The 19,079-nt window shown below is 38.4% G+C and overlaps 1 protein-coding gene across 1 annotated transcript in view; it reads left to right on the forward strand.

The window, feature by feature from the left end:
* lama4 (laminin, alpha 4) overlaps nucleotides 1-19,079 on the forward strand; it is a 143,441-nt gene that overhangs the window by 13,798 nt on the left and 110,564 nt on the right. Inside the window, exons 3-13 of the mRNA XM_079887731.1 lie at nucleotides 216-343; nucleotides 7,235-7,315; nucleotides 7,406-7,620; nucleotides 9,360-9,460; nucleotides 10,731-10,911; nucleotides 13,377-13,460; nucleotides 13,853-14,004; nucleotides 14,103-14,213; nucleotides 16,661-16,772; nucleotides 17,567-17,731; nucleotides 17,829-18,022. Coding sequence (XP_079743857.1) covers nucleotides 216-343; nucleotides 7,235-7,315; nucleotides 7,406-7,620; nucleotides 9,360-9,460; nucleotides 10,731-10,911; nucleotides 13,377-13,460; nucleotides 13,853-14,004; nucleotides 14,103-14,213; nucleotides 16,661-16,772; nucleotides 17,567-17,731; nucleotides 17,829-18,022 — 1,524 coding nt within the window. The remainder of the gene's footprint in view (nucleotides 1-215; nucleotides 344-7,234; nucleotides 7,316-7,405; nucleotides 7,621-9,359; nucleotides 9,461-10,730; nucleotides 10,912-13,376; nucleotides 13,461-13,852; nucleotides 14,005-14,102; nucleotides 14,214-16,660; nucleotides 16,773-17,566; nucleotides 17,732-17,828; nucleotides 18,023-19,079) is intronic.

A 19,079-nucleotide genomic window follows, 5' to 3' on the forward strand; every position in this document is an offset into this window, starting at 1 on the left:
TTAATTATTTAATGTAAGTGCTTTAATAAAAACAAGCTAAACAGAAACTGAAATTCTTCGATGTGGTAACTGTCACACTGGCACATATGGTGTTGATTTTAACATTTCTGTAACCATGGCAGTGTAACCAGCCTGTGAGTAGTCTGTGTTTTTTTTGTTTTTTTGTTTTTTTTTCTGAAATGCACCTCCCGTCTTTTCTGCATCCCGTGTTTCAGGAATGTCAGGATCACACTGTTGGAGATTTCTGTGAGCAATGTGAAGATGGATTTCTACCTGTGTTTCTTCCTGATGGCACCTTCATGTGTAGACCATGTGCCTGCCCGATTTCACTGGAGTCTAACAAGTGAGTCCAGACTTGAGCTCAGACATTTACACCTAAATCATGCTGACACAATCCCTAACAGCAACAGCAAAAATAAATAAATCAGTAAAAAAAAAAACTTCTTGCTCTTATTTCAGGATAACTTGAGTCCTTATTATCCAGTTTAAAGTGAAATATGACATGCAGCAAAAAAGTTGTCTTCTTTACAAGTATTGTTATTTGTGTGATTGCATCATGTTTATATTTTTAGCATGAACAAACATCCATAGGCTGGACTTCATAATGTAAAAAGGTTCTTTTCACCTATCACACAGCCTTATCTCTCATTAGGGCTAGACTGGGGCTAAAATTTGGCCCTGGAAAAATCCAGTCCATTTGACCCACATGTTTCCCAGTAAACATCTTGAGAGCCTTTAAATTGAAAAATAAATTAAATAATGGACAAAAATCATTAACAAAAGATATTACGGAATCGCAAAATGTCACATATAAAATAAAATATTTTGTCACATAAAAGCTACAGTAAACCATTGATTGTGAGTTAGGATGCAGTTGTCATGTATCCTGTGTTTGTGTTTCCCAAACGACTCCTAAGTTGAAGGTTTCTTCATTTCATTTCTTCAGTTCATTTGGTTTCCATTGTTTCCATTTTCACTTCAGCTCTGTTTCAGTTCTCTGTTTTCTGAAATTGTTGTAATGTTTTTGTGTTTATCTGTTGAACCTTGTGGATATTTAATTGATGAATCATTTGGTACATACATTGGATATAGATTCTATAGAAATCGAGGCGGTGAGTGTAGTGCGCTTACCTGGCTCCGTCGGTCCCGTGAGCGACTGGGTAGGGAGGCGCGGGGCGGCAGCGTGTCCTCAGAGCCCCCTGCCCGTGGCGAATGAGGGTGTGGCCGAGAGTGAGGAAGCAGTGCTCGCTCACTGTCAACACAGGCCCAATACAGCCCAGAGGTTTTGGAAATCGCTTTTTTATTAAAAAGGCGGGTACAGAACAGAAATAAAATGAAACACAAGATTCTCCAACCGGCCCTCTTCTGGGGGATGGAGCGGTGCCTTCACCGTCTCTTGTAACAGTTCCCTCCATCTCTGGGCCACCCATCTCAGGGCCACTTGGATGTTCGCATCGTTAAAGTGAACTTTGTCTGCGTCCTTCATCTCACCATCCCGTTCGCCTCCTCCAGAGCCCCAACTTTCTGTTGTGCCGCGAGGTCACGCCTTTTTCAGAGAGGGAGTAATTTTACACTTATGTTCAGTTAGTTTCTGTTTTCATGGACTATCAGTTTGTTTTCATTCATCACGTGTTCCTTTGTTTGATTTTCCCGCCACTCATCAGTAACCATGGACATTCATTCATCACAGCTGTTCATCATTTAGTTCGTCACCACTATGTATTTATTTCCTTTCTGTTCACTCTGTCTGTCGGTCAGTGTTCATGTAGGCTAGTATTTTTACTAGTGTATTTTTACTAGGCTAGTGTGTTTACCCTTGTTTCACACACACACTGTTACACCTTACACCTGTTCCTGTGTTTATTCTATTGTTAAAATCACTTGGTATTGGATCCTGTGTCCCTTCGTCTTCATCCATCTTCATCTTCGTGACACATAGGGCCCTATCTTGCACCCAGCGCAATTGACTTTGTACACCGACGCATGTATCATTCCTATTTTGCACCCGCGCACAGCAGACTTTTCCCTCCACAGATGCACGTCGGTTAACTAAGAAATACACTTGCGCTCCCGGAGGCGGTTCAGCGCAAAGAGGAGGCGTGTTCCGGCGCAAACGTTCCCTCATGCTATTTTGCAGGTTTAGGAAACAATTCCGCCACTGACCGAAAAAAACTAGTTTAAAGTCAGTGGCGCGTTGCGCATGTTATTAAATGCTATTTTAAGGGCGCATGCTTGGCCATAATCAATGTAGCGTGTGCACAACGTGCATACACTTCGATTCTCTCATCTACACAGAAGCAGCAGTTTTCATTTTTGCAAATCATACATTATTACGATAGATAGATAGATAGATAGATAGATAGATAGATAGATAGATAGATAGATAGATAGATAGATAGATAGATAGATAGATAGATAGACAGTTTATTGTAAAAGCATACATCTAGCTTACACATTTACCCAAATTATCATACGCCTGTTTAACCGAAGTTAATTTGGGTGTGTTTCTCCATCCCCAACGTCACTTCTCTGTGTTTTACGGCCCTGACGAGAACGTCGGTCTCCTCGGCTGTGAACCGTTCCTGGCGTGCGCCTGACAAATCCGCCATTATAATAGGAATCCGCTATAGAACAAGCGCGCCTGCTCTTAAAGGGAATGTGAGATGACGCTCTGATTGGTTTATTTCACTTTACGCCCAAACCACAACTATGAGTAATGAAGCTACTTCAGACCAACCCATTTTAGATTTGTGTCGGGCGCAAGAGTCATTTATCCCGCCGGTATAATAGCAACAGCGCCCAAGACCCGCCCACAAAGTTACTTGCGTTTCGCGCTTGATACTTGCGTTTCAGATGGTTAAAATAGGGCCCATAGATGTTGAATGATTTTGCCTAATTGCTGACTGGCAGACATCCTCTGAGACTACACTTGCCAAGTCCTCTCCCCACTGTTTCCTTAGAAAATCTAAAGATGGAGAGGCCACATTTTGAATCAGACTGTATACTCTAGATATCAGACCTAACTCAGATGCACCCCAGTCCAACAACAAACTATGAGCATCTTAACTATGAGATGGAGGAGTCAAAAAGGTATTAAAATAATTTTTGACAGGCTTTGTACCTGCAGATATCTATAAAAATGAGATTTAGGAATTTCAGAAGATGTAACCATACAGCGGGGGAAATAAGTATTGAACACGTCACCATTTTTCTCAGTAAATATATTTCCAAAGGTGCTATTGACATGAAATTTTCACCAGATGTTGATAACAACCCAAGGAATCAGTACATACAAATAAACCAAAACAAATAAGCTCAGAAATTAAGTTATGTGTAATAATGTGAAATGACACAGGGAAAAGGTATTGAACACATGAAGAAAGGGAGGTGCAAAAAGGCATGGAAAGCCAAGACAACAGCTTAAAACTATTAGTAATTAAAAAGCAATCCAGCCCCCTGTCCGTGCAAATTAATAACAGCTGGTTCAGTCCCAACAGATGGCCTACAAAAAGGTCTCATTGCCAAGGTGTCACACAAGACACATCTCATGATGGGTAAAAGCAATGTCTCAAGACCTTCGCAACCTAATTGTTCCAACACATAATGATGGCATTGGTTATAGGCACCATTCTAAGCTTCTGAATGTTCCAGTGAGCACTGTTGGGGCCATAATACGGAAGTGGAAAGACAATCATTTCACCATAAATTTGCCTCGACCAGGTGCTCCTCGCAAGATTTCTGACAGAGGAGTGAAAAGAATAATCAGAAGAGTTGTCCAAGAGCCAAGGACCACTTGTGGAGAGCTTCAAAAAGACCTGCAGATAGCAGGTACTGTGTTCTCAAAGAAAACAGTAAGTAATGCACTCCACCTCCATGGCCTGTATGCACGCTCACCCCGCAAGACTCCATTACTGAAGAAAAAAAGCATGTTGAAGCTCGTTTAAAGTTTGCTGCACAACATTTGGAAAAGCCAGGGAAATACTGGGAGAATTTAGTGTGGTCACATGAGAGCAAAATTGAATTGTTTGGATGCCATAATACACACCATGTTTGGAGGAGAAATGGCACTGCACATTACCCTAAAAACGCCATACACCTTGGTGTTGGCTCTTGGACAACTGTGTCATTTCCCTGTGTCATTTCACATTATTACACATAACTTAATTTCTGAGCTTATTTGTTTTTGTTTCTTTGTATGTACTGATTCCTTGGGTTGTTATCAACATCTGGTGAAAATTTCATGTCAATAGCACCTTTGGAAATATATTTACTGAGAAAAATGGTGACGTGTTCAATACTTATTTCCCCCGCTGTATGTTCAAACGAAATAAAACTACTGCCCTGAAAGAAAACTCATCTGAGTCCCTTTTTAAATCATGTCTGAAGGGCATGGTCGATTAACAGTGGGACGGTGGGAAAAGTGCATTGGATGTTATTGGTAGTAAAGAAAGTGATTGTTTTGGCTTAAAATGTGACCTAAACTGAGCCCGTATTTTTAATGAACTGGTCGCCAATGGATTGCTTGTTAGATACTTCCTGTTTAGTGGTAGCAGGGTACAGAGCATTGAAAAGAGAGACTGGCCTGCAAGACTCCTGTTCCATCTTCACCCAAACAGGTTCATTCTCCTGATTCAAATGCTTTGCCCAATAAATAATTTTATCAGTATTACAAGATCAATGATAAAACATGACGTTGTGCAGCACCAGTCCTGTATCTTTCTGCCTTTCTAAAAATGCTTCTCTAATTCTTGGAATGCTTTTATTCCATATAAAGAAAGATATTTGTCTAACTCCTTATAAAAAGATTATGTTTGTCTAACTCTTTATAGAAAGATTTGGGTATAAACAATGATATATCGTTTATCCTTGAGATAATCTGATTGACCTGCTCCATTTTTCCCCTCATGCCCGCACTATATGAAATGATTTCACCGCTTACGAACATACTAACATATGTCACTCTGTAATGACAGTGAGACTGACTTGGTAACCACAGGTAAAACCATGCTGGCTAGTCACTACCACAGTCAAATGATATTATGAATCTATATGCTATTCCACATTTCTTCCCAAACCATTGTAAATACAGTCAGTGTTACTACAGTACATTCATGGTAAATGTTAGTAAGGGTGGTGATTTGGGGATTTTTAAAGTTTTTTCAACTTTGTTCATGGCACAATGTTTCTCCTATTTTCCTCATCAGTCTTGTTGGGAATGTTGAGGCCGTTTCATCTGATTTAAAGGTGCTGTATGTAACTTTTTCACTGTACTAAAGCATAAAATACCATAATATGTTTGCAGATTTTTATGAAACATGCTAAGTTCACATACTCGTTTCTCTGAAAAACACTTCTACAACCAGTTATTTTACTTTGAAATTTGCGTTCCATGTTGGAATGTCTGTTTTTGTTTTGGTCTGTGTGATCTCGCCCACTGCCAGTTCCTACCCAATAGTATTTCGACACCCCGGGATGCCATTTGGCAGGAAACACAGCGTATTGCAGCCAGCAAACAAACTGGGTCAGAGATTGCAGATATTACCCAACCTAAAAAGCCTTGATATCCATCTAAAAATTTCTATGAACGAGAGCACATTAAAACGCAGATAAATCAACTCATCAACTTACAGTGTGTAAATCTCATTGGGTTTCGTTGTCAATTGTGCTCATTCCTGTTGCGTGTTCTCAAACTGGCAACCCGTGTGAGCGTCGAGTCTGAGTAGGAGGGGGCGGTGGAAACAACGATCTCCGATATTTTGAATTTGGACTGCAGTAGCTATTTAAACCACTAGCTGTTATTCTTACCTTTAAAAATAGTTTAATCAACAAGTGATTTGTGGTTTGTAACAGAAAGGTGTGTGTCGAATTGAAACGATTCTCACTGGATGTCGCAGCATTGTTTAATAATGGTATTTAATAATGGTGTTCGGGACTGGGAGTAAACGCAACTCCTTTGAGCCTGTGTTCCGTTATCCACTGGGCCGTGCTGCAAACCACTGGGCCGCTTCAGATGATTCAGTGTCAGAGCGGTCAGAATAAATCCGAACCCTTTCAAACCGTTATACAAGTGTGTTTGGCCAATTCACTGAAACGAAAAAAAAAAAAAAAAAAACGACTCAAAAGAAAGATTAATTGATTGAAATCGCTGGTTCAGTCAACAGAAATATGGGACACGCATAACATCTTTCTCATGTCAGTCGGAGCGCTCATGGCACGCACAGTGCGTATAGTCGTACAGCTGCAGGCGCCTCTGTGGTCATGTTTCTAACCAAATGAAGTTGTAAAGCCAGAAGAGGGGAGGGAGGTGGGGGTGCCCTCGGGCTGGATGGAGATGATCGGTGGGCCACCAATTGAATAGCCCTGCATTAGATGATGCGGCCAGACCACGAGACCACACTCAGTTTCACAGTGGCAATTCCACAGACATGAGATCTCACAGAACTTGTGTGATCAAACGTGACTTCAGAAGAAAAACAAATATGGAGGACGTTAATTGGCTCTCCTGGCGAGCATTCTGTTTTGCAGCGAAAAACAAAAAAAAAGAATATGATCTTTCTCAACTCTACTTTCGTGACATGTTCGGGGCTGCCATGTTTCAGCTATCAAAGTTCACAACATCGGGTTGGTGAAGCTTGCTCGCTCTCATTGGTAGTTACGACAAGCCTCGAATAAGGCCATGCCCCGACCAACATTCCTACCCTAATAATCACATGCAAACTACATCTGGGTCTGGTTCAGTGATTGGTGGGTAAATTACTTTGTGAAGTCCATTTTGATGTGCACTTATGGTTGATTGTAACACACCTTTAGTATAATTAAATAATGATATTAGGCTATTTCCTTATAGGCCTGTGTATCCTATTATATGTGTAACGGAGGCCAGCTATTGAGAGCTGTGTAGGTAAACCTCACTCCCCTGATCTCAAGAGAGTGAGCATCACTGGTGGCTGGTGCTAGAGACTGTGGTCTTTAGTATCCTTGTTAGCGCGCCCGCCTCCCATGCCGGCGACCTGGGTTTGAGGCCCACATTGAGTGGGGCGAGTAGTACCTGAGGGGTTACATATAGGTAGTAATATTATGCGTAGATCTGCTTGTTTGTATTATGCCTAATGAGATCTTAAAAAGTTATGGAATTTTCAGTAATGAATTTATGACATTCCTCTTTGTGTGTGCTGAGTTGTCCTGCAGGATGTCTGATGTTTTTTTGTTTTCTTCTTCTCTCTTTTTTTCTCAGCTTTGCAGATCACTGTGATAAGAGGGGTAATTTTCTGAGATGTGTGTGTCAGGAAGGATATGCTGGACACTACTGCGAGAGGTTGGTTGGCAAAATGGCTTGAAATAAACAGTTTTTAAGTAGATTTTTGTATTTTACTACTAATTACATTTTCCTTCTCTCACCACCAAGATGCGCTCCAGGTTATTATGGCAATCCCATGGTGGTGGGCAATTCCTGCAAAAAGTGTGATTGTAATGGCAACTCAGACCCAAACCTTATCTTCAATGAATGCAATAATATGACAGGCCAGTGCCTGAACTGCTGGGCAAACACCGCTGGTGACAACTGTGAAAGATGTGCTCCGGGTTTCTATGGTGATGCCATCAGTGCTAAGGACTGTCGGGGTAGGTGCTAGAAATGGTAAAATATATTGCTGACAGTGTAAAAATGATCTGGACAAGAGAGCAAATACATACATCAATTTCTAAAGTTGTACATTTTATGGCAAAATACATTTGATTGCTCCCATGACTCGACATATTTTGGCCTTGAGTCAAAATTACCAGCAGTTATAGATTATGTTATATTTTGTTTCTGTGTACACGTTTAACTGCTGAACGTTAATAAAGTGAACTTAGAACCTTTATTATTAGCATTCAATTCCAGCTGGGATTGTTAGCATTAACAACTATGTGCAGCTTTGCCAGGCTGTGACTTAAACAAAAGCTTTTAGCTATTAAAAAAAAGGCATGCTCTTCATGCTCGTCTATACCCTGACTGCATGTTTCAATATCTGAAAACATTGAGGAAAACTGCTCTTATCAAGCCACCTCAAGGAGACTTTAAAGTATGGGTCCAAATTAATTTCCAGCCATTCGTCAAGGGAAATGGCTCAGTTGTATTCTCTTTTGCTATCAAACAAAAGCTTTCAAGTTTTCTTATGTACTAATGGAACTGCACCTCATCCAGCCGAAGCTCCTGCATCATCTTTCAAATGCTAGCAATACATTTTTGTTCAAGCATTTATCAAGATTAACAAAGAACACTAAAAGAAATTCTTAATTTTAATGGTAAAAGACTGTCAAAATGCTTTGATAAAAACCTGTTATTTGGTTAACAATAAATTCCCATAATCTATACAGTGAAAAATGCAATAGATCTAGTGGGATATTTAATGTAATTTTACAGTAAAATATTTTTAAGAACATTTACCATAAATGTAAAAAAACACATTTTAGTAAATTGGTATGTGAACATTATTTCAGTTAATGAAATATTGAATTTTTTTTTTTTTTTTTTTTTTGCAAATTTAAGTTCAATCTGTAAAACTTAAAGGGATAGTTCACCCAAAAATGAAAATGCTGTCATCATTTACTCACCCTCATGTTGTTCCAAACCTGTATGACTTTCTTTCTTCTGCTGAACACAAAAGAAGATATTTTGAAGAAAGTCGGTAACCAAACGACTGATGTACCTCATTGACTTCCATAGTAGGAAAAAAAAAAAAATACTATGGAAGTCAAAGGGGACCAGCAACTGTTTAATTACCAACCTTCTTTAAAATATCTTCTTTTGTGTTCAGCAGAAGAAAGGAAATCATACAGGTTTGGAACAACATGAGGGTGAGTAAATGATGACAGCATTTTCATTTTTGGGTGAACTATCCCTTTAATGTTCCTACTGTATTTTTTTTACAGTAAAGTTCTTGCAACCACAGCTGCCTTTTAAACTGCAAATTTCACAGATGCATTGCACGCTAAATTGCTGAAAGCCCCTGTCATCCAGGACTGTACTATGTAAACGTGGATGTCTGGTCACCCTACAGTATATGGAGTATTGTGGAGATTGTAGTTCTAGTTATTTTTGATCTATAGTGGAATGCCTTTAAAGATGTGTGTAAGTTATGCCTCTTTTGCTGGATCAAACAGAATTGCAAAAATAATTTTCAAACAGGTTTCTCCAAATTATCCAGCCGTCGGCCATAGATAGTCACGTCCAAAGTGACGTCAATGGTTTATTCATTATTTTCAGTTAGATTGTTCTAAATATGTTTACTATATTTCATGTATGTTTTATGGCTCAAGTGCATTACAGAATTTCTTGTTTAGAGGGTTGTTATGATGTCTCTCTCTCTCTGTTTCAGAGTGTCAGTGTGATAAGTGTGGTACTGCATCATGTGATGACCGGACAGGTGTGTGTCACTGTAAGCCCGGGGTCACAGGTCACCTATGTGACAGGTGTGAGGTATGGACGTTCAAAAAAATACAAATTGTCACTATATACAGTATATAGATATTTAAACTTCACCTTCAAATAGTCTAGAAACTCATGTTGCTCAATGCTGAACACATTTACAAGTTTTTTTAAATCAATTTAATATTATTTATTCATCAAGTGGATGAATATTTTGGTGGGGCTTTACCCCAACTGCCCTAAACTACTATGCAAGGTGATTTTTTGGTTTTTTGTTTTTGGTGTGAAATGGTGTAAAACATAGAATATAAAAAGTGAATGTGCAGCTGTTGCTTTAAGGAGATATTTCTTCCTGATTCTACCTACAAATTCTAATTTTGTTGTTGTAACCACAATCAGTTTGATGTAACATAAAATAAGGGAATGCTGTTTTAATTTAATAGAGTTACATTGACCCAACATACAATTTCCATTAAAGCTCAGGATGGACACATTCAACACATGCGCAGTGAGAAATTGTGATTTGGGGATATTAAACACATTAAGTTGCAACAAAGTATAAATCACAATTGACATACATCTATACTTATATGGCTATACTTCACCACAATGGTAAGTAAGCACAACATTCAATAACAGAAACTAATCTAAATGTCCAACATAACTGAACATTAAACATTAACATAAACTACCAACATCTTTCCCTTAAAACACATAAAATCATATTTTCATCACAAAAAAACACTTAATCCCTAAATTTACTCTCTCCTAATGCAGTCCCTTGCAAAGCATGCTGGGAACTAGATCCACTGCCCATGGCTGCGTTTAACGTCGTAAGCCTATATAGATCGATCAACTTAGCTCACAATGCTTTTGAGAAATGCAGCCATGGCCAGTGGATGGTTAATGTTCAGTTGGATATTTTGAGAAGTTTCTGTTATTGGATGTTGTGGTTACCATTGTGGTGAAGAGTAGCGCTGTCAATTGTGATTTTCACTTTTATGCAGCTAAAGCAGCAACTGCACGTTAACTTTTTACAGTGTAATAGATATGATATTCATTGTAAAGTCTTAGCTTTAAAATGTGTCAATTGTCTGTTTTTAATTAATGTACTAACACTGGCAGTTGAAAAGGTTCAAACGCATAAGTAAAATGATTGGTTTTTGTATCTGCCTTAAAAAGTGGTTGATTATTTGTCTATTGGCCCAGAAACTCCATATTCAGTCTCTGTTTCGCATATAAACCCAAATACACGCATATGCACACTGAGCACATTTAATATGCAATATTTCTTGAGAATCTTCACATTTTTAATGTGTAGGAGGGCTACTCTGGCTTTGGCAGCTGTATGGGATGCCGTCGGTGTGAATGTGCCTCTGCTGCCCTGCGTGGCACCTGCCACCCTCTCACACACAGCTGCCAGTGCCACTCGGGGGCTGGAGGCCGATACTGCGAGCGATGCCTGCCAGGATTCTGGGATTACAGCACATCCGGCTGCAAGAGTGAGTCTGTTTAACACTGCGTATTGCTTAATTCACGGCTGGAGGAGGTTCAGCACATTTCACTGCCTGTTGTCTTTTACAAAAATTGCAACCTATGCAAATAGGTTCCATATAGGGCAGTGCATATACTGAGAGAAGTGAATCAAAGATTCTGTTTCATTACTAACATGCATCACATTATCAATACAATATTGTAGATTTAAAAAATTAAGCTTTTTCCCCTTTGTTGTTTAATTCACGGGATCAGACACCAGTTATTTTGTCAAGAGATCTTTTATTTTACACACTCCATGTCTCTAACTCTTCCAGCACACACACTCCCTTCTCCCACACTCACATATATTCAAGAACACTATGATTAACAAAATGCAATGATTACAAATGATTATGAATACTAATAAAGAATAATAATATTAAATAATACAAATTTTAGTCTTCAATATGAACAAGAGTAAGTAGTTATTCTATATAAATTACATGTATAAGGCTGTGACACTTGGTTTTAAAAGCCATACTTCATTGTTTAAAGACTCATCAAACCAAACTCTGACTTCAAGAGAACCTCACCAAAATCTTTTTAATGAAAGTAGTCAACAGCTAAAAATCAGCAATAAATTCTTCACTTATCAACAGTTTTAAGTAATTTAAACAGTGCCGCCATGGCAGTTATCTTGTTGACTGCAATACCCCTTCCATCTGGCCTGTGAATCTGGTGGGAGAATGCAAAAGGTCCTTGTCCTGAGCAGAACAGATGAACAGCTGTTTGCCCTCGGTCCTGATTTCATTAAGGGATCTGCACACCCACACACACTTGGCCACCTGCACATAAGAACAGGGATTTACATTATTTCCCATGACATCATTACCTCCATCTCAACATACCAGCCCCAGTTGTGACCCGTGAAAGTTTTGAGTTCATGTCAGTGTGTTAAAACAGTGTGTCAAATAGGAAATGAGAGAGAAATGAGGGCATCTTTGCTGAAGTTTATTTCTAGTAAATGCAGTTATTTTGTTCTGACTGTTCTTTTGGGAAAATGTTTCCGTTTAACCCCTGCTGTATATTAGTGACCCAATGGTCTGTCTCAAAAAGGTATCTAATGTTTTAGTTTGTGTCTCTTTCTTTGAATTAAGTGTATATCAACTTGTAACATGCTGACCCATTTGTGTAATAGACTGTTGGGCTTTTCACTGCATTATCGCATGGAAGCTTGTTTCCGCCACAGAATAAAACATTTTAAAAGATAATTGCAACTTTATTTCTCAAAATTGCGAGAAATAAACGTGCAATTCTGACTTTATAACACGCAATGGTAACTTTAAATCACGCAATTCTGACTTTATAACACGCAATGGCGACTTTATATCACGCAATTCTGGCTTTATAAAACACAATTGCGACTTTATATCACGCTATTCTGCCTGTATAACACACAATTGCGATGTTTTATCACGCAATTGTGACTTTATATCACGCAATTGTGAGATAAAAAGTCGCAATTACCTTTTATATTTTATGGTGGAAACAAGCTTCCATATTATCGTCATTCTAACCTCACTTTTAACTTTTAAATGTTTCAGTTGAACTCCTGCTGCTTAGTGCATTAGTGACCACTGGTGTGTCTCAAAAATGTATATAATGTTTTAGTTTGTGTCTCTTTCTTAGAATTAAGAGTGAGAATCAATTTGTAATATGCTGACCCAGTTGTGTAATGCACTTTAGGGCTTTTCACTGCATTATAAACCTCGTCTCTCTAAACCTCACTTTTAACCTTGAGTAAAGGAATGTTTAATTGAGATTTGGGGTTAGCACTGCTTTTTACCCGGGGTTAAGAAGCCTTACTTCACAATATGGAAGATCTGTTGCTACTTCCGTTTCATCACAACTTTACCTGTTTCAAGTATGAAAAGGCCTTTTGTTTGTGATCAGGGTTGTGTATGTCAGGATTCCATCTTCACCACCACAATCTCCTTCACCTCCGCCCACTCGTTCTCTCTCTCCGCCCAGTCATCACGTCACCCGTTCACTCTCCCCTGATTACTGAGCACCATCACCTGTGTCCCATTACCAGCACTCCCTACAAAACCCACAGTCTCCCTTCATTCAGTGTCTGGTCTCGTCAATACATGACTCACAGACTCCCGATCACTCACCTGGATACCTACCTGCTGAAATCCTCTCCGGTCCGTCCTTCTTGCATCCTGTTCTGCCTTCAGTCCATCCTGCATCTGCCTAGAGAACGAAAGAGAAAGACTTTACCATTCCAGCTAAGCAATCACTGTTGTTCTGTGTTACTATTACTCACCATTTGTCTGCATCGCCGTTATCTGCAAATAAATCTATTAACTTACCAACCTTGTCTGCATCCTCTGTGATCCGTGACAGTGTAGTTGCTTTGGATGTGTGTTCTATTGTGTGTTTTAATGTATAATAGACTAAATGTGTACTGTGTGTTTGTCTTCCTCAGAATGTGATTGTCCTGAGGAGAACTGTGACATGCACACAGGAGAGTGTCTTCCCGAGGCCTCGCAAATCAGCGAGTGTAATATCAGTGAGTTCAATGACAGAAGAGAAAACACCAATTCAAACAATATAAAGAAGGATCCAAAAGTCCAAGACCACTTTTAAAATCTGCGGTTTTATTTCCATTTAAAGGGAAATAACATTGGCATGCCTTTTTTCAATTTGTTCCTTAAGGTTCGACTATAATGTTAGTATGTTATGTTGGAGTAATTGAAAAAGATGATTATTTTCCAGAAGGACCAAAGCATTGTAGACTTAGGAATGCCCTCTTTTGACTTTTGAGCCCCAGAACTTACACAAAAAAGCACCATTTAGATTTGATCTTTAAAGCAATACATTTACATAAAATAAAAAAACTGACAATTGTTCAAAAAAAAAAATGATAACCCAATATGAATTATTACCCCTACCACCTCCCAGACTGCGATGCGTGTATTTGGAATCTGATTGGAGATATTCGTCAGTCCAACAAAACTCTGGACCAAGTGAGGAACAGCGTGCTGAACATTTCTACAGGAGCTGCTGCCAACGACAGATTAAAGTACTACAACTACACTGCACACAGACTACAGGTAACAACACTCAAACTGCATATCGCTTCGATAAACTTACACCCAAAGGATGTGGTGTTTAAACAAGAGTGTATGTTGTTCTCACTGTTTTATAACAGGCTCAGTCTGTAGGCTGGAGAAATAAGTATGCAGTGATGAGAGCAGATACGGGACACCTGGAGGAAGAAAATCAAAAACTGTTTACTGACATGCAACTGCTCGCAGTAGAGGTGTGCCACTCATTCCAGCTTTCATTGATTTCATTTATTTCAATATTGTTTAAAAGTGTATATTTTCTGTGCCACTTGTAGTCTGAAAACAGGACCAAAAACCACAACTATATTTACAGTCAAACCAAAAATTATGCAGACACCAGATATAATTTTTTATATTTTTTTACTAGTGGGTGCAGGACACTATAGTTCATTTATGTAAGCGAGGATAGCAAAATAAAGTAAACTGTGACATATTATACCCAAACATTCTTCATACAGTGGACTACCAGTAAAATTTATAAATTTGGGACCAAAAATCATTCAGACACTTTGCCCTGACCATGTTTTGCTTAATGTTTTTTCTTTAACTGCTAATGCGACCTTTTTACACCACAGACTGAACAAAATTAAGCATTGCTTGGTAATTGGTTGACCTAAATTGGTATTATCTAATTGTGTACTTAATTTTTAACAGCTGACAGCTATTCAACCTAATTCAGTCTAACAGAAGGATGGCCAAAACCAGTGAAATATCAACTGATTTGATAACTGATTGTTCTTATCATATTTTATTACCATTTTCTAAACTATAGCGATAGTAATATAACTGTGACAATATAACTGTGATAATGTGAGAAATGATGAAGGTGTCTGAATAAATTTTGGTTTGATTGTATAAAGTTAGTAATTATAAGTCATTTTGAACAATATGATCATTATGAACACATTTAAGTAGGCTATGCTTTAAAGTTAGAGATACAAAGGGAATTTATAGTGTCATTGTGCTCACAGCTGATTGTGTAATGATTGGTAAAATTAGACACGTGGAGTGAGACAGGATGTCATTGCAGTATTTAATAAAATAACAATACTGCAAAGGAAAATAGATCTGAGCAACCAAATAACTCATCCGTGGAACAACACCAGACAAGTAACAAGGGAAACACAAACCCTGCATCCAAATATGCCCACTTTTATGCTATATAGAAGGCGAAAAACAGTATGTGAGCCAAGTATGTGATGTCCAAATTCATAGTATTCATAAAATAGGGGCGAAAAGTATGACTGGATGAGCAGCTAATTCCTGTAAGATTCTGAAGTGTGCATCTACTGGACACTTTACTATAACATGAGGCCACGGGAGAAGAATTGTGAATGGCAGTGAAGCGAAGCAACTGATGCTGTAGGTCACATGACAGTAACAAAATGGCTGTGTATTATGTCTGAATTTCATTCATTCTACACACATTCATAGTATATAGAACATACCTTTTTAACGATCATAAAGCAAATTTCAAACCAAATGAAGTACCTACTTTACAGTATGTGATTTTGGATACAGAAAAGGGCTATTAATGCACATGGAGTAATGAGACTAACAAGAAACAGGTGAAACGATAAGGGAACAAAACTATAAACTAAAAGTCCACATACAAGACAAAGGCACAAGGATAGGCATACATTACAGATTGGTCCAAAATCTGTTTGTGATCTACATCTGGAATACAGGTTAGCCATGCAGTGGTGATACTCTGGGGATGGACATCGGTAAAATCCATTCCACGTTTGTGGTACCGAAAAAACTTTGTGCCTCTTGATTTTGATAGTGCCACAGTTTTGATAGGATCACAGAGCCTGCAGTTTTTAGGAAAATCAGCTAACTTGCTTTACACTTACATATTATCTGCATATAGGAGAAAGTATTTCAACATCCAGAAAATGTGCTTGTCCACCATTGGACTGAATGGTCCTGAGAATGGTGAGTTACTATGCAGGTGGCATGTACATCATAACATGTTTCGATTATAAATTTTGGCTTGCAGTATTCAGGACAGGAGAACTTTGCTGATAGCAGAATGGCTTTAGTGACATGGCAACTCAGGATTTATCACTTGGCAATCCAATCATGATTTTTGCAGCACCACAATAGAAAATAAAACCATAATCATGTCAATCAGTACAGTTCATCATGATTTTTTATCAATGCACTGTACCAATACGGCCTAGTGGGGGAAAGTTGCTTAATGAAACCCTTCACCTTTACCTGCATCTTTACATCTTGTGACCAAATATCCTATGGATATAATATTTCTCAGGGTGTTTTTTTTTTTTTTTTTTTTTTTTAATGGAATGGATTTCAGAACACAATCTTTGTCTTTTCCCACATTTTTACATTCTTTTTATTCTGTGTTCACATCATGCTGTAATTACTGTAATTGCAAGATGACAAGCTGAGCTGTTCAAGTAATTATTTGTTTTTATGGCAATGCCATTTAAAACACGAGGAAGAACAGCAAAAATTCTAAATAGATTTCTTCAGTTTCTTCAATATTAAATCCTTTTAGTCATTCTATCCATCTCTCCCTCTCTCCTTAATACTACACTGTTCATAATAGGGTGAACAGGTGCTTTCTCATGTCCTTCTTGGTGAAACTGAGGTAGTGTTTGTTTTATTTCGTCAGGAGGAATCAGTGCAGTCATTGGGAGAGCGGGTGGATCAAGAGACACTTGACAGCTCCACGCTAGCAAATACACTTATTGCTAACCTCTCATCACTCAATGTTCTCATAGAAGGTAACATGAGACCTTGTGCAATCTGTATTTTTTGTTTATGTTGTGCTGGTGAATATCAAGCACTGTATCTCAGTGATACTTTCTTTGGCTGGAGCAGATTCCCCTCTGAAAGTTGCCAACTGTCCTAGACAGGACTTCACATGTTTTGACCCAAATTAAGTCACCCCGTGTGCAGTATCATTCCAGTTATCAAAGTAGAATCTGGATGCAATGTGCCGCTAAATGGTTTGGTTAACCACTTAATTTATTGTCTATTAGATCATACACCAATCAACCACTGTAATACATTATCGCACAAAATACATTTCCTTATGCATGCAGACTGACTGATGTAAAAATGTTTGAATAACATACTTTTACAGTAAAAAAAAAATAGCAATTTGCACAGGTCAGTCAAAAAAAGGAAAGTATAGCTATAACAAGCAATAGAAAGAATAATCGGTCATTGCACGCTTCCACTGAGATGCACAAGAGGGCAATGCTTACAAAAGTTGCAAACATTTCTTTGTGAATTGCTTGCAAATAAATTGGCTGGAACTGAAAAAAGGAAAGCCTGATTTCTTGAAAACACAGATTGGCTGATGGCACCACAGTAACAGCACAATCCCAAACCCTGACAATCCTGAGCTGTGGAGTAATAGGTAACAGGCAGGAATGAGGAAAAATTACTGAGTGCCCCTTCAACAAATATCAAATTTAAGAAGCCTCTTATAATTTATTCTGAGCTCAATTGCCTTATCTTGCCTTGATTACAGATAATGAACATAATGCATTTGTATGTGCATGTGTTTCAGATATGATTAGGGATTGGGAATTATATGGTGTCCATCAGGAGTTAGATCCTCAGGTAAAGCTGCAGAAAATACCAGAAGCTGAACGGATCTTAAGCTGGATGAGAAATCTGGACCTCTCACCCAAAGAACCGCTTGCTACTGATGAGTCCTCCGAGGCCCATGAATGTGAGATTGTGTTTATTTCTAACTTAATTCTGCTTGTGATTGTGTGTGTGTGTGTGTGCTCTCATTCAACCTGTACCCTTCATATGTCCGATTGTAGTGCTCCGGCGTGTGCGCCATTTTGAGAAAACTCTGATGACTACGCAGGGGCGTCTGTTGCCTATGCGGGAAGTGCTGAGTCGATTCACTTCCAGACTCTTTCAAGCTCAGGATCTCCTCAACAAAGCTGACGATACACTGCAGCAGTCACTAGACAAATACAAGACCAACCAGCTCAAACTACAGATGAGAGAGGTACCTTCTAACACATTTACAGTTTATGAGAATATTAATATTAATTATACATTAAGCTCAAAGTATACATTGGTTTTGTTGTGAATGCTTGAGTACAGCGCTGTTTCTCTCCCGGAGTTAGGACCAATAATGTGTCACTGTTCAACTAGTGTTGCAACTTGCAAGTGTCTTCCCAGCCCTGCTGAAAAAAACAATAGAAACCATTACATAATTGCTAATGGTTTCCACTACAAAACCATTACAAACCATCAGCCGTTAACCATTAAAACCATTAGCAATTATGTAATGGTTTCTATTGTTTTTTTCAGCAGGGAGCTAACAGATTTTTGTTATAAGAACATTCTCCAAATATTCAGTGTTGGTTGGTTCTGGGAACGTAAAAAAATTAACGTGCTTTAAAAGGTGTGATGCTCATCTGCTGAGATCTTGAGCGATTTAATGTCTTCTTTTATCTTCAGTTGATTTCATCTAAGGCTGTGGCTGAAGAAAGTTGTAGTTTGTGTTTTTATTTCTCTTTCTTTCAGTGCTTGTTCACTACAGGTGTTTGAATGATTGAATGGATGTTTCAGGAACATCACACTAACCTTTTAATAACATTCTATTAACATTCAGGAAACTGGACATTTTTATGCTCTTGGAATGTTACAAATCAACATTCCTAGAATCCTCATTTTTTATGTTCCCAGAACCAACACTGAATATTTGGAGAAGGTTCTTATAACAAAAATCTGTTTGCTGGTTTTAAACCTCCTTGCACAAGCACTTGTCAACATGGGCATCAGTTGTTGTTGTTGTTGCGATCTCCAGTATTTGTTGTGTTGTCTATTCTATTTCTCTGTCTCTTCAACTGTGCTGCCCTTACGAAAAAGAAGTTTATTCAAGTGTTCTATTAGTATACTTCTAAACTAAAAATAAAAAACTATACTTTCAGTCTACTTTTTATATACTTCTCAGAAATATACTTCAAATTGCACTTAAGTATACTTGACTTATACTGACAGAAAAGTCTAAGTATATTTGGCCTATACTTGTTGATCGAGATATACTTAAGTATAAT

This window comes from Squalius cephalus, assembly GCF_949319135.1.
Source record: "Squalius cephalus genome assembly, chromosome: 12".
Taxonomy (NCBI): Eukaryota; Metazoa; Chordata; class Actinopteri; order Cypriniformes; family Leuciscidae; genus Squalius; species Squalius cephalus.